Genomic DNA, 16,086 nt, shown 5'->3' with positions numbered 1-16,086 from the left:
TTTTTTTTATCACTGAGCATAAGCACTCTCGGGTATGAACTTCCTCTATCAATTCTTCTCTTGAATTTAATTTAGATAAGTCAACCAGTTTCATGTAACTATCATTTCTGTTTTGAAAAAGACTTCTTGAGGTACAACAATAGAGGAATTTTAGGGGAGTCATTCTTTGGTTATACCTTTCCCAAACCCTTAATTTGACATGCCTGATAAAGTGATAGGGTGTGTCTGTGTGCAGTGTGCAGTGATCAAGCAGTTAAGACCCTGGGCTTGTCAACCAGAAAGCTGACAATTTGAGACCTAAGTACTCATGATGGAGATATTCGCCCCGGCTCCTGCCCACCTTGCATTCAAAAGCACATAGACACGTAGATAAAAGATACCAATTTGGTGGGAAGTAAGATGTTCTGTGTGCCTCTGCGTATAGTCATGGCAGCCACATGACCACAGAAGCATCTTTGGATAATGCTGGCTTTTAGGCTATGAATGGGAGATGAGCACTGTCCCCTAGAATCAGGCCCGACTGGCAGGGAAAATCTTTTACCATTTTAATAAATATTAATATCAGTATTGTCTGAAACAAAAATAGCATCCTGGGTAAAAATTCATCTTAATTACAGAAATTATACCCAACAAGAATAGCTGTATTTGTCACATCTCAATTTTTTTTTAATGTCATTCCACACTTTCCCATTGTTATTTTGAAACAGCATGCAATTCATGTTAGTCAATGTATTCCCCAAATGTTTGACATTCATCTTGATTTTAAAACCAGTGTTTTTCTCTTGATCTTGTACACTCATTTTTTTTAACGAACATCTTCGTTTTGTATTTACTACTGCCTTTCTTATACTTTTATCAGGGCTTTCTGGAATAGCTCTAAGTATTAAAAATCTTTCTCTCTATGTTTAATTAACGTAATATTATCTAGTCTTCTATCCAGCTAAGCATCTCTAGGCCCCATTCTATTTCCAGAAAGTCCATTTTGTCATTCACTTGTTTAACTTCGCCAGTAATTTTATTCAATTTATTGTCCAAATATTTTTCCAGCATCTCAAATGTAATTTCTATAGATTGTGTCACTTTTATTGTAAATTCTTCAAACATAGTCCTAAAGAATTCCAATTCTTCAGGTCCAAATGCTGTGATTTTTTATGAGCCAGTCAGTGATAAACTGATTTTTTAAGAGCTGTGGTGGCGCAGTGGTTAGAATGCAGTATTGCAGGCTAATTCTGTTCAGTTCTCACCCGCTCAAGATTGACTCAGCCTTCCATCCTTCTGAGGTGGATAAAATGAGTTGGGAGCAATATGCTGAAGCTCTGTAAGCCACTTAGAGATAACTATAAAGCATTGTGAAGCGGTATATAAGTCTTAGTGCTAGTACTACTTATAAATCCAGTTGATCTGTGCACTCTAGTCAATAGCACCATCTAGTGTCTAAAAATAAATATAAAGGGAAAGGTATGAGTTGAATAAAGAGGTAGGGCTTACATCAAGTTTGAAGGTATGGCGTGCCTGAAAAAAAACAGACACTCGAACTAACATACATAGATACCAATTCATTTCAAAAATATCTTAGAATTATTTTTTAACTCCCAAGGGTGCTTTTTCAAAGGTCAACTGGACTTTCTTCTTTTTCTTAAGACGTTTTGTTTCTCATCCAAGAATCTTCTTCAGCTCTGATTGGATGGTAGGGAATGGAAGGATTTATACTCCTTGTGGGTCATTTGCATCCTTTTAGAGAGTCATTGAGGCCACTTGGAGATTTATGTGTGTCTTCGGGGTTACCTGAGTAGTGTGAATATTCCCATGGGGGGGGGAATGTCACATTGACATCTGGTATAATTATATCAGATGTATGTGTACTTGAAAGATAATAAAATCATGGGGAGCTTACTGTTCTTGTCATTGTCTTCTGCTTTGTGTCTATTTTCATCCTTCATTCTCTGCTTTCAGGCTTACCACTGTTTGTCCAACGTACTGTGGCTCGAACAATTGTCCTCCAGGAAATCATTGGCAAAGGTCGCTTTGGGGAAGTGTGGCGTGGTCGATGGCGTGGTGGTGATGTAGCTGTGAAAATTTTCTCATCACGGGAAGAGCGATCATGGTTTAGAGAAGCTGAAATCTATCAAACAGTCATGTTGCGTCATGAGAACATTCTGGGATTTATTGCTGCAGACAACAAAGGTATTTTTTGCTTTGATGCTCCAGTAAACAAACAAATGCTTCAATTGCCTTTGAAGCCTAATATTAATGTATGATAGGTTCATACTTAAATCTAATTTTCCTTTTTTTTAAATGTGATTCAGCATGTACTACAAAAGAGATCACCTTGAAATTAAGACTTGTCTCTTAGCATGATCTGTGAATATGCTTTGAGGCTTGTGGCTTCTTGGTTTATTCCACGTTTTCCCTATCCATACTTCTTACCAATCTGCAGAGTATGGCAAAACAGTTTTAAAATTAAAAAAGGCAGAAACACAATTGTTACCTTTGCTTGTTCATGGGCTTCACTCTGAACTGTTTACAGCAGTGTTCAAAACCACAACTAAATGTGATTTTAAATTCAATTATTGTATATTAATGATATAGCAATAGCTATTATATGCTGCTTTGAATTAAAACCCAATTAATAGGTTACTATCTAGAAATAGTAACAGAGTTTTGACAGGCAATTTTGGGGGAGAGGAGCTTGGATAGAAATAAAAATTTACATTTACTTAAGTGGGGACATGGTGCCTCAGTGGCTAAGATGCTGAGCTTGTGGATCAGAAAGGTTGGCAGGTTGGTGGTTTGAATCCCTAGTGCCATGTAATGGAGTGAGCTCCCGTTACTTGTCTCAATTTCTACCAACCTAGCAGTTCGAAAGCACATAAAAATGCAGGTAGAAAAATAGGAACCACCTTTGATGGGAAGATAACAGCATTCCATGCACCTTTGGCATTTAGTCATGCCAGCCACATGACCACGGAGACGTCTTCAGACAGCTCTGGCTCTTCGGCTTTGAAACTGAGATGAGCACCGCACCCTAGAGTCGGGAACATCTAGTGTGTGTGTATATATATATGTATGTGTGTGTGTGTGTGTGTGTGTGTGTGTGTGTGTATATATATATATATATACATATATATACACATACATACATACATACATACGAGGAGAACCTTTACCTTTAAGAAGTGGGGATGTAAATATTGAAGAAAAAAGGAACAGTGTCAGATTTAAAAGCAAGAGGGAATACATATTGACAACAGGAAGAAATGGCTGAGGGTTAAGTTTAGGGTTAGGGTTAGATATGTTACCTAGAAACATATTCTGTCAAAAAACAGAAACCAAAATTGAGAAATTGATCTGATCTTTTGCAGTTCATGCAAATTTGTTAAGTTTATCTTGAAACACCTCTGAATATCTGCTTGGTTATCAGTTATTTACAATGTTCATTGTGTGATGAATTCAAGACTGAACAATATTAAAATAACTTGGCAATCTAATTACATCTAAGTGTATGCTGTGAGGCACAGTTAACATCTATAAAAGTATCCAGAAAAGAACATTATTTTGAAGCTCTTCAAGCTTCAATAATCTAATGCTGTATGAAATGACAACATTCCTGCACATTAGTTTTTAACTGCCTTCTAATGGAGCAAAGACTGGCTAACTCAGAATCAGCTTTTATATTTCTATCCCCTAAGCATTATTCTCTGCTTTTACGATGTGCCTTTTATAGACACAAAAGCAGTCTGCAATCACTATTCTGTGGAGAGAAGTATATAGGGCTGGATTAGTTTGCTGCATTGTACAGTTGCAAACCTAAACACAAAAATTGGGTACACAGACCATCTGAGATATGTTATAATGTTTATTAAAATTTACATAAATATACACAAAATGAATACAAGTAAGGAAAAAGGGGGAACGTATAAAGAAAAAGGAAAAAATATAAAAAGAGATATTCCCTTCATCAAAACAAGTAATACCTTTTGTTGTAGTAATGTGATGTTACTGAAATTGTTTTCAGTAACATCACCTTACTACAACAAAAATTATTCCTATGTCTCATTGCTTATTTATAAACAAAATTTAAAGCCTTTTCATTTAGTCCTAATCAGCAAAATCTATTAAGTTATGAAAAAATAACATATATATTATTAATAAAATAAACCAGTTCCACATTTCTTTCCTTTTAACACACTACCTTATCACTTTTTCTTGTTGTTCCCATATTTTATCTCTTATCTATAAATACATATTAAATATACGTACGTACGTACATACATCTTGCTCAAATAAGGCGACATCATATTCCTTCCCTTTTTTAAAAAAAATCTTGATATTTAAATAGTTTATCAAAATCTGGAAGTTTAACACATCTCTTTTGTAAGTCCAAGGTAAGTTAATTGTTCAAATCCCGTGCCTTTCCTACAGCTCCCAGGACTCTAAAACCCACCAGAGCAAGTGTCTTATAATCTTCTTGTAGGGAGCCACTAACCCTTGGTACATGTCCCAGAGCCAGGGGTTAAGGCCCAGGCCTCAGAAGCGCCAGGCAAGCTGAGAAGATGCATTTGTGCAATCATCGCACACGCACAAAACCATCCCCTCCCCCCTGCTGCCAGCAGTCCTCAGAGCTGGAATCGTTTGGGATTGATGGTATAGAGAATTTAAGGACCATCCCAGGTTCTATCTTTACTGATCCATTCACCAGCTCCTCACTCTACTGTAGATGTCAGCTCTGCTCTCCATGGAATGCCATTGCTTCTCCAGATGTTCCTGTTTCTTACCTCATTTCCCATTGGTCTCATATCACAGGGCATGTTAGCAACATTTTCTGGAGCAAGAGTGAGAAGAGGAAATCATTGTCAAATTCAATCTCTACCACAATATTTTGATTGTTGTGAGGATTAAACTGGAAAAGGAATAGTACAAACTTGCATTAGTATAAATCCCACAACAAACAGCTACACAGATACATACAGTTAAAATGTAACATATTTCTGAACTGTGCTAAATAGCAGCAAGCAGTAACGAGCAATCTCTGTTGTTCAATGACATCTAAAAAAAGACCATTGTTATTTTCTTGTTTCAGTATATTTCCCCTTTTTTGTATTGCCAACAGATAATGGCACTTGGACACAATTATGGTTGGTCTCTGATTACCATGAGCATGGCTCTCTGTTTGATTACCTCAACCGATATACTGTAACTATTGAAGGGATGATTAAATTGGCTCTGTCTGCTGCCAGTGGTTTGGCACATCTGCACATGGAAATAGTGGGGACTCAAGGTAAGGGGTACTAATGTAGATTTGATAATGAACAACTGGAAATTAGAAAAACTAAATTTGATATTATTGATAGACATGAGCTGAAAAAGAGATTACATTAAATACATTCTTTCGATATAAAGAGATTCATTGACTAACAACAGCAACAATAATAATTTATTAAACTTGTGTTTTGCCCAACTCTCAATGACTCTGGATGATTCAATTTTTTGAATCATTAATAAAAGCAATAAAAGACGCCAAGTAAAACAGACTAGAACATGAGTGTCAAACTTGCGGTGTCAAGTTGCCATCACATGACATATTGTGACATATTTTTTTTCCTTTTCTTGGAGCTGGGGGTGTGTGTGGCCTGCCTGTGACACATTCGGCCCATGGGCTGCCAGTGTGACACTCCTGGACTAGAAGGAGTGAAGCAAGGGATCTCATTCTCACTTCCTAAAGGTCTGGGTGAAGAGCCAAGTCTTCATGACTCCTCAAAACAACAGCAGAGTGGAGGCCAGCTGGCTCGGGGGGGGGGGGGGAGCATTCCAAAGGGTACAGTTTGCTACAAAGAAGATACACTTCCAGGGTCCCAATTGGTCATATTGTTTAATGAAAGGAACTGGCATCATACCAACTTTGCTGGCTTGAATTAGCCTATATGTTAATATTGAGAAATTTTAGAAATCTGTTATTGTTTATTTAAGAGGAAGAGATATTTGGAATATGTGGGCTAGTGATTCTGTTTAGTGAACTGAAGCGTAGTATCTCTTATTCAAAGTAATGAGGAATTGTACTTTAAGATAATCAGGATTGATGTGCTAAGGAAGGATATAAGTGAGAATAGATCATTCCCTTTTTTCATCCTACATTTTAAATGGTGATTTAACAAGATAGAAATAGTATATGTGAACTGTCCTATTGTCTTAATCTAGGATGAGTTGGCAATAGAAGACTCATTCAACTTACATTGTTGAAGTTGGATAAAAGAGCTTGTTTTTTTTTCCCTTTAGGATAAATGACAATTTCTAGATCTCGGATGAACATTATCATGACTTAGCCAAGGTTTTTACATGGCACTCTTTTTTGTTTTTTCTTGGCCAGAGTGTATAAACAGAACTCACTCTCTCATCCTTTGTTAGGAAAACCTGGGATTGCACATCGTGACTTGAAATCCAAAAATATATTAGTGAAGAAGAATGGAACTTGTGCCATTGCAGACCTTGGTCTAGCTGTCCGCCATGATTCTGTTACTGATACAATTGATATTGCCCCTAATCAGAGAGTTGGAACAAAACGGTGAGTAATTACACCTGAGCTGACTGGGTTGGATAGATAAAGATACAGCTGGTAATTTTGAAAGCTTCCTTTCTCTGTAGCCGGTTGGTTGCTTCATTTTTAGAATTGTATTTTCTTAGCCATTAGCTGTTAACTCTAATTAGTTTTTTTCCATATGCATAATTGGAATTGGGTATTTGTGAATCAATTACAGTGTTAAATTACTTCTGAAATTTAAAGAGTTTCCCAATAAGGTACTTTATAGCATAAAATATTCTTTAACAAAATCATGTGCATTAGAAACTTAATTAACGTTTCTATAAATATGAGCAGTTCATTAAATGGTGAATTGTAGAAGTAGCTATCTTTAATGATAGCTGAACACATATTAGTTAAGCAATTGTCTTTTATCTACATGAACTATATACTTAAAATTTGCATTGTGTTTAATATGTTCTTCTTTCAAAATGATTTCCAAATAAATTATTTGGGATAACCCTTAATATCCTTAGTGTAAAATCTTGTGGATTGTATTTCAACAACCTTTTCTGGCAACCATACTTTTTGTAGAGCTAAATCCAAGCACTCACATAAATATTGTATTACAGAGCATATAACTAAATCACTTGATAAATGAGAGGAAGTTTTGTAGAATGATTTCTATTCCTGCTTCACCTTTCCTGCCGAGAAGTGCTCCTAACTAGCAAGACAAAATTATAATTATTTTTAGCTTGATTTTGTTGGTAAACGTTTTACAAATGCTGTTAACAGAAAGTCAAATAATATAAAACATTCTAAAATATTATAGGCTTTCCTCAAAGTTGTTGAATGAATTCTTGTTCTTATTTATAATAGTTGACAATAGATCATGATTTTCTGTGTAAGTGGCATATGTGAAGCATACGTGTCTCAAATGGATGCCATTAATCTGATTGTTCTTTTGCTACAGTTACATGGCCCCTGAGGTTCTTGATGAAACAATAAACATGAAACATTTTGATTCATTTAAGTGTGCGGATATCTATGCCCTTGGCCTGGTTTACTGGGAAATTGCGCGCAGGTGCAACTCAGGAGGTAATCTCTCTTCCCCCTCCCTCTCTTCCCCCCTCCCTCCCTCTCCCTCTCCCTCCCTCCCTCTCCCTCCCTCCCTCCCTCTCTCTCCCTCCCTCCCTCCCTCTCTCTCCCTCTCTCTCTCCCTCCCTCTTTCCCTCCCTCTTTCCCCCTCTCTCTCTCTCTCTCTCTCTCTCTCTTTCTTCCTCCCATAAAAGTTAGAGTTTTCTATTGGCTTCAGATCTTACAATTCAATGCATTTTAATTCAAAGCAAATAGCAAGTTGCTGACACAGAATCTAACTTTCTTTCCATTGATTTAGCATTGTAATAGGACTTTCCTTTAATACGTTCAAATCATAGTCATTGGTTCAAACCACAAAGCTACAGTTCAGGATTAACATTAAATGTTATTTTCTTGTTCTCTTTGTTATATTAATTAACAGAGGTGGTATGTCATAAAGTATTTAAAAAACATTCCTCTTTAATCTGCATGACTGCAGAATTTATTCCAAAGTAAGATAATTTTTTTACTATATTTCTATTGACCAGTTATGAGGATTATAATTTATTTTTGTCATCAACTGAAAAACAATATTGTTTATTAAATGGAAATAAGCAGGAAGCAGAAAAGAGATCATAGTTAACAGTCTATGCTTATTAAAAGTATTATTTAAATTTACTTTTATGCCATCCCAATCATCCAAAATAATTCTAAGAGGTGTATATAATAAGATAGGCAATTAATCTCTTATTGAAGATTTTTGTGTAAGATACAACTGTGTAGTAGTTGCTAAGTTTATGGAACCAGGAAAATCACTGGTTCCCAAATACAGAAGGTGAAATGAACATGTTTTGAATTTGTGTTTAAAAGGAGGGAAAGAGATTTTGTTCATTGTTATGTTATCATGATATGTAATATTGAAAAGTAGTTTGGAAAAAGCAGTGGTGAAATCTAAATTGATCTTAATAATTTCTTTGTGAGAAATCTGAAGAAAAATAGTTTCATATGGATTGGATAGTATATTCTGTATATTGGGAAAGCCCTCAACCACCAAAACTGAAAGACTAATATATTACTTCTAGGTTTCATTTGGCCGTTATTTATGATTCCTTAGGAGAAAAATATTTTTAATGCACTGTTAGAATTAAGAATACAATAGTGGATAATACTAACATTAAAAAGCCACAGTATACAAGTGCAATCATGTACTTTAGAATTTAACACATATTATATTTCCCCCCTCCCCCTAGAACCCCACCTCCCTTCCCTCCCCCCGACTTTTATAACAATAAAAATATTGTTAAAGAAGCAGGCTACAGACTCTTTTCCTGTGCACATATCATAATTTATTATTATTGAAAACCAACTTGCACACATCAGATATCAGCTTCACTCCTAAGTTCCATGTTGTATGATACTTCCTGCTCCTTTTGCAGGCTTTTCATCCTATATCATTAACGCTACTGTGCCTATGTAAAAGATATTTTCATAAGAAATAATAGCTTGATTCACTTTTTTCCTTTTAGGTATTCATGAAGAATATCAGCTCCCATACTATGACCTTGTGCCCTCTGACCCATCCATTGAAGAAATGCGAAAAGTGGTATGTGAACAGAAACTACGACCGAACATTCCCAACTGGTGGCAGAGTTATGAGGTACAGTTGATCTTGAAAACTGAAAAGCATGCCATAAGGCCTAATTCTTAATATATAATATTTGTCATATTAGCTAGAGGGGAAAGGAAAGCTTCAGCAAATTCTTGACATGAAATCTTGGTACCAATTGGATAAAGAACCCCAGTTACCAATTCATCCTCTCTTTTTAATGTTTTGTATTGAAGCATTTTATTCTGGTTTATTGAATAAGGTCTGTGCAATCAATAGATTAATCCACACAATTTTCTATGAAATATATTAGAATTCTGGCTTTGATTGTAGTTCTAGCCAATCAGTTAAAATGGACTAGATTATACAGTACATTGCACTAAGCTAAGATTTGCATAATTGTGGCACTTTAAATAACACATTGGATTCCCACATTTCAAGCCAAGCCAAACCAAACCAAACAGGACCACATTATAACCAGACATAGAATTTAAACACAACCATTTTTTCAAATTTTCTTCATTTGTTTGTAGAAAGGTAGAAATGAATAGTTTACATGCAAAAGACAAAACTCAAGTGCAGATTTCAGCTTCAAAGTGTTAAAAAGAAGTTGGTTTGGCTCTGGCTTGGTTTTCATATAATACAAAGCAAAAAAACACCCCAAATTTTAGCATAGTGTTTATCCTAGTATGGAATATTTAACAAAACGTAGTTTTTAAAAACAGCTTTGAGTTCTGTGGAAATGCAGCCAATGACAAGAATTGTCTCTTTCATGATTGTGAAAGACAAATCTTTGCTTCTTTTAAGAGGCAATTGGCAAACACTGAATTTTATTTTGACTAGATTTTTTAAGAAGTCCTAATAAGAAAATAAGATGCCACTTCATTTTTAAATGCATACTAATAAAAAAATAAGCACAAAGCAGCACCATAAACATAAAAGCAACCTATTCTTCATAGATTTTTTTTTTTAAGTGGATTCGATCTACTGAAAAGAGATTTCTCTTAATCCCATTCTCCCCATGTTCCCAGGCTTTGCGAATTATGGGGAAAATGATGCGGGAGTGCTGGTATGCCAATGGAGCAGCACGGCTAACAGCTTTACGCATCAAGAAAACTCTTTCTCAACTCAGTATCCAGGAAGATGTGAAAATTTAGACTGCAAGCACCATCTTGAGGAAAGTGCACAAAAAGCTGCCATGCAAGAATTGATGTGGTGAAGAAGGCCTACCTCGTCTTTGTATTCAGCCTGCTGCTATCAACTGGACAGCTTGGCCTGCAAGTGGCCAGGTGAGGAGGATCGACATTAGAGACTTCACTCATTTCCTCATTCAAGAGTGAAATGCATCTTTTTTGAATTTCCTCTCGAAAGCGTTTTGAGGGGCTTGTATAGGAGAATGTCAGTCACAATATAACCTTGTTTCTCTTATGGAAATCCCTGTAAATTTGAGTTATGTGCTGATTAGGGAAAGCCTTATGGCTTGGGAGAAGAAGATACTTACTTGTGGATTAAAAAGTGTGGCAAGGGGAAGGTTTCAAGGACTGATATGTACACACAGGCACCTTGTGTGCACTTTGTCGGGCCAGATAGTGGCCCTTTTCTAGCTCAATAGATCCTAAGCCAGAACTACAGCGTGTGCATGTGCAAAGGTATGCATCCCTTTGCCTCGTAGGTGTGTATTGTGTCTGCTTGTGCTCCTGTGCATGTTGAAAATGTAGAGTGTCCTTTTGTGAAGTGCAGGTGCTAATTCCCTATTTCTCACTAACTGATAATTAGCTGTCTTCTCACTAGGAAGGAGTAGGTTTCTGCTCTGCTAAATAGTAGAATTGGGGGGAGGGGCACCATACAAATGGTTTCACTGCCATTATTCCCCTCTTTATTTAAAGCAGGGAAAATACTTTGATTGTGCGTGTTTGTTTTTTCATTTATAATTCTCTCATAATGGGTAGCAATGATTACCTAGCAAGCAGAAAGAATTGTGAAAGAATTAGATATCTGCTGAAATTGGTGCTTTCCTAGTTAAAGAAAGACAAACAAAATTGACCGTATAGGATCATTGCCCTTCCATTTCTCAAGGTGCCTTTGGCAGAACTACATTTCTCTATCGAATGAAATGGCTGTGGAGAAATATGCACTCAGAGACTTCCTGGCAACATTTGTCCTTTCAAGGAACAATGACTGCAAAATAAAGCTGGTGTGTGCGTGTGTGTACGTGTGTGTGTACGTATGTTTATGTGCATATAGATAGTTAAATATAATATGATCTCCCTTATTCTGGAAGCTACTTTGTGTCACTTGGGGGTGGGGTGGGATGGGATAGGGAAGGATTGGGAATGGATTAACTGCATGCATTTTGTTTGAATTAAATGATCAGGGCGTAGTAGGATTAGGCTGTCACATCTTTTGGGGTGGGGGGTGGGGAGACAGCCTGAGATTGTATTGTGATGCAAATAATGCATTAGAAACTCCATTATGTGTAGGTTGGGTGTTTGATAGATAACTCCTGAAGCCATAACTTTTAACTGGAGTGGTTTGATTAATTTTTTTAATTCTTATTTTAATGGAGGGGCTGGATTTTAACTTTTTTTACTATTGTTTATAAAATAGATAATTACCTCTCATTTGTTTATAAAGAAATCACTGCAAAAAAGGAAAAAAACTGAGAAATGCACACAGCTCAATTTTACACTGGAACTGTTTCTATATAAACCATGAGCCCTCGACTACTAAGAGGAGGAGTTATCCCTTCTTGGACAGGGGATTTTATAAGAATATAAAACATTCTGTGTTTGTTGTTTCTCCGAATAGGCATGTGTTTGTCTTTCCTTCCCTCGCCCTTAACCTTTCTTGTGTCTTTGTATTATATACATTGCAGAGTTGCATTGTGTATTGGAGTCAATTTGACATGTTCCTTTAGGTCTGTAACAAGTTGTAGCTTCTTTTAATGCTGTGTTTTGAAAATCTCAGGCGCTTTTGTTTGTAGGGATATGTGGGATTTGTGCTTCTGATTGTAAAACTTGCCTTTTTCTATTATTTTGGTCTGATCATTTCTGAGCCAGAGACCACCACAAATCTCTAGCAAAGGGACACCATTTACTAAAATCTTCCTTGCATTTCTGATCTAAAGTAAAAGGCACCTTGAAATTTATGTTAATCATATATTTTCATAAATAAGAAATGGCATCTATGATTGCTGGAGTTGGAATTGAGAACAATGTATCACGAAGATTTACACTTGGAGCTCAGGTAATGGAAATGTTCATGTGTATAATTTACTGTCAAATCCACCTCCAATTAAAAAGAGCCATTTGATTTTCATAGATAAGCTGAAGATTTTAAGTGATAGACATGAAATTAACTTGAGGCTAAAAAGTGTGTACTTCCCTTAAACGTGTTTTGTATTGCCTAGTGGTAAATAATTTTGCCAAAACGTGTGTCCTATTCGTATTGCATACTTCTTGACATTTTACTCCTAGATCTACGGCTTAGAGGCAGATTAACCTGTTTTGTATAGTCAGTTTGGAGTAGAATTCCCCCTATTATGCCTTATAGTAATTTGCTTCAAATATTACATCAGTTGCTTCCTTCTCAGAATAAATCAGTTCTGCATGAAAGGCTATTTATTTAATAGTGCATGTAATCTGCTCGAATCCCATAAGAAATTGGGGATGTACAACATCATAACAAAAAAATCCCAACCTATAACAATAGCCAAATTCAAATACTTATCAATAACAAAAAATAACTACAGAGAGCAGAAATAAAAAGATAAGCTGGCCATCCAGGATCAAAAGTGCACTGAAATAAAATAGCTTTAAACCTGTTTACATTAGGTGGGGACTGCATATACTTTTGCGGGGAGAATATTCCCTGAGTTGGAGGATACTGTAAACTTCACAGACCCTTTCTTGATGACTAAACCAGTGAATGCTGGTATAATATTGCCTGCATGTATCCCACCATGTGCCATTTAGGGCTTTATGGCCAATGGCCAGCACTTTGAATTGGCCCAGAAGCTTACCATCTACCTATGCAGGATCTTTAATATAGGTGTGATTCTGGCTAGATGGGGCTATCTTGCCAATAATCTTACTGCCACATTTTGTATCAGGTACAACTTCCAGATTGTCTTCAAAGGCAGCTCATTGTAATACACATTGCAGTAGTCAAGTAGTAATCAAAGTCTGAGTTATTGAAGACAAGGCATCCTGTTCTATGTAGGATTGTAAATAGTGAAAACCTGACCACAGTTTCCACCAGTCATTTAAGTAGGAATTGTGAATCCATGCAGACCCCAAATTGACAACCACATCCTTAAGGGGGAGATAATGCTGTCCAGAGTGGTCCACTGACCATTATCAACCCTGCCTCACAGAATTTGATGTTAGCTTGCTCCATCCAAACCTCATAGATGCTGATTCAAAACGTCTGTAGGATTGTGAAGTATAATTGGCAGTCCTTAGGGTTCAAAGAAGATGCTATGTTTTAGAGCTCACCTGTGGACACAGGGTGGTTCTGCAGTCCCAGTCTGGAAGTACAGAGTCTAGCACACAGTGGGGGCAATGGAAGTCCATTGTTGTAGTAAGAATGGGTGTTATTCTCTGATGCTGCCCAGTTGTTGTTTTTTCCAGTTTTGATGGGCGCCTGGTTTTTAAAGCTGGTTAAGACTTCATAGCACAGAGCTTGCTAGCATATTCTGTCATTAGTTGTGACTTCTAGTTCCCATAGTTGGGTGTCACAGTAGCATAGAGTTTCATTTGCAGTGTATTTGTAGAGCTTGCATGGTTGACTCTGAAGTCTCTTCTCAAGCTCCAGTAGAGCAACTGGCAAGGCATATAGCGGTCATCCATGCTGAGGACATATCTCACCCATCTCCTATGACCTCTCATAATTAGGGACTTGGTGCTGGTGGACGCTGCATAATCCAGGACCTCCAGATTGGAGGTCTTACCAATGAATGCCAAGGGTTGATTGGAGAGCGCACATGTGAAATTTCTCCACTTTGATGTATCTTCGGTGCAGAGTCCAGTACTCACATTTATATAAGAGGGACGGTCTACAGCTCTGTAGACTTTTTGCTTCATGGAGATATGGATGCTGTGTTGATTAAGCACTCTAGTACACAGTCGTCCCCGTGCTTGACTATCCACGCTGATCCTGAAGTCAAATTTCTTTCTCCAAAAAAACATCACTCAAGATGATGCTTCCAAAGTATTTGAAGCTACTTATCAGCTTAGCTTGAGCCAGTAAATCGCCTGTTCCACCAGTTTCATATAGATTTTAAACAACATGGAGCCCTGTGGGAGTCCACACTAAAAACTTCATGGATTCAAGTGCAACTCCCACAAGTCACTGAATGACCACACTCTCAGGTAGGAAGCAGTACTACTGTAAAATGGTGCCTCAAACTCCTTGTAAGAAGGACACCATGGTATTCTTGATGGCATTTATACTTAGTTCTGATAAAACCAAGACCGGCATAGTCCCCTCGCCCCATCTGCATCTGAAGGAAGTTTATCTATCAGGAAAGACAGTGCCATTTTTGTCGCATAACCAGGTCTTGATCCTGACTGAACAGGGTCCAGATAATCTGCTCCCTCTAGGATCTTTGCTAGCTAATTACCTACTACTTCGCAATATCCTTTGTTAAGAAGGGTAGATTACATATAGGGCAAGCTTTATCAAGCACAGCTGTACCCAGTTTTTCTTTTTCAGTTGCCCCCTTCAAAGCAGACAGCATCCGCTTCTCTCTCAAAGAAGCATAAATAACCTCCCAGATCCAGCTGATCACACTCTAGACACCCACCCAAAGGAGTCACAAATACAACATAATGGTGGGTGATCAGACTGCAGAGGATTCTGTCTGCTTTCTTGGATTCCACAAGCTCAGAATAATCCAGATCACATCTGGTGGCACCCCGGGCCCCACAATAGGCTTTGCCCTCCTGGCATCCAATCCAGAGAAGACAAGGACCATTTTATTCATAAAGAAACCATCAAATTAATCCAGCAAAACTGGATTCTTGAGATTGTGTGTGTGTGTTATCATGACAAAGTAAAAATGACCAAAGAATTGTTTTTCCTAAATGGAAAACAGGAATATTTGCCTGATTTTACACTGTAGGCATATTCAAAAAAGGGCCCTTAGATTGCACCATTTTAATAAAGCAGAGTTGAGTGGTGCTTTAAGACATTTCTTTGATGTGTCTATATCACTCCAGTGACTTGGTAGTTAGCTACTGCAGTTGGCATCTTTGACTAAGAGGAGCAAATATTCTGTTTACTATGATAACAATAGCATTAATATTTCTAACCATTCCTTATAGTTACTTAAAAGTAAAACTAGTAGGAGGTTCCATTTTAAATTAAATCAGTAACTGTCATGGTACATTGAGGTTCTTTTCATGAAATTTTAGTCCAATGACCAATAATCCAGCTATGGGGTACAATAGCAGGATAGAGTCCCCATGTTAAATTCCATTTGGGGAACGTCAGCCAACTTTATCAGAACATTAAAAAGTCTTGATATGAAATTTCCCAATAGAAAACTGCATTTGCAATGCCCTTAATGTTTTCCAAAATTTATATGGTATGGCTTATACTTGGGGGTCACACCGGCTTCAGAATAGATCATTCTTGGTACTATTGTCTTGTCTCTTCTGTCTTTCTTGTCCCCAAAATTTATTCCTTCTTGACCTTTATATTTGTTTCAAGTTTTATATGTTTTACTAGAGAAAGACTGTAAAATAGCCACTTAGACACTTTATCTCCTCAGTATGCAAATGTAAATAGATGTAATATAGGAAAGAAATCTTTTGTTTTAATATAAGAATGAGGCTGTCAAATTTTTGCTTGTACATTATTAAAAGTTTGTTTTTATTCACATAAA

At 36.9% G+C, this 16,086-nt stretch overlaps 1 protein-coding gene across 1 annotated transcript in view; it reads left to right on the top strand.

Moving 5' to 3' along the window:
• ACVR1B (activin A receptor type 1B) overlaps window positions 1-16,086 on the top strand; it is a 46,075-nt gene extending 29,989 nt beyond the window's left edge. Inside the window, exons 4-9 of the mRNA XM_032209968.1 lie at window positions 1,954-2,184; window positions 5,111-5,278; window positions 6,403-6,559; window positions 7,488-7,612; window positions 9,118-9,248; window positions 10,229-16,086. Of these exons, the coding sequence (XP_032065859.1) occupies window positions 1,954-2,184; window positions 5,111-5,278; window positions 6,403-6,559; window positions 7,488-7,612; window positions 9,118-9,248; window positions 10,229-10,354 (938 nt within the window). The 3' untranslated portion in view covers window positions 10,355-16,086. The remainder of the gene's footprint in view (window positions 1-1,953; window positions 2,185-5,110; window positions 5,279-6,402; window positions 6,560-7,487; window positions 7,613-9,117; window positions 9,249-10,228) is intronic.

Source organism: Thamnophis elegans, chromosome 2 (genome assembly GCF_009769535.1).
Source record: "Thamnophis elegans isolate rThaEle1 chromosome 2, rThaEle1.pri, whole genome shotgun sequence".
NCBI classification, from domain to species: Eukaryota; Metazoa; Chordata; class Lepidosauria; order Squamata; family Colubridae; genus Thamnophis; species Thamnophis elegans.
Note: the sequence above shows the minus strand (reverse complement) of the source record. Positions and strands in the feature narration are given on the sequence as shown.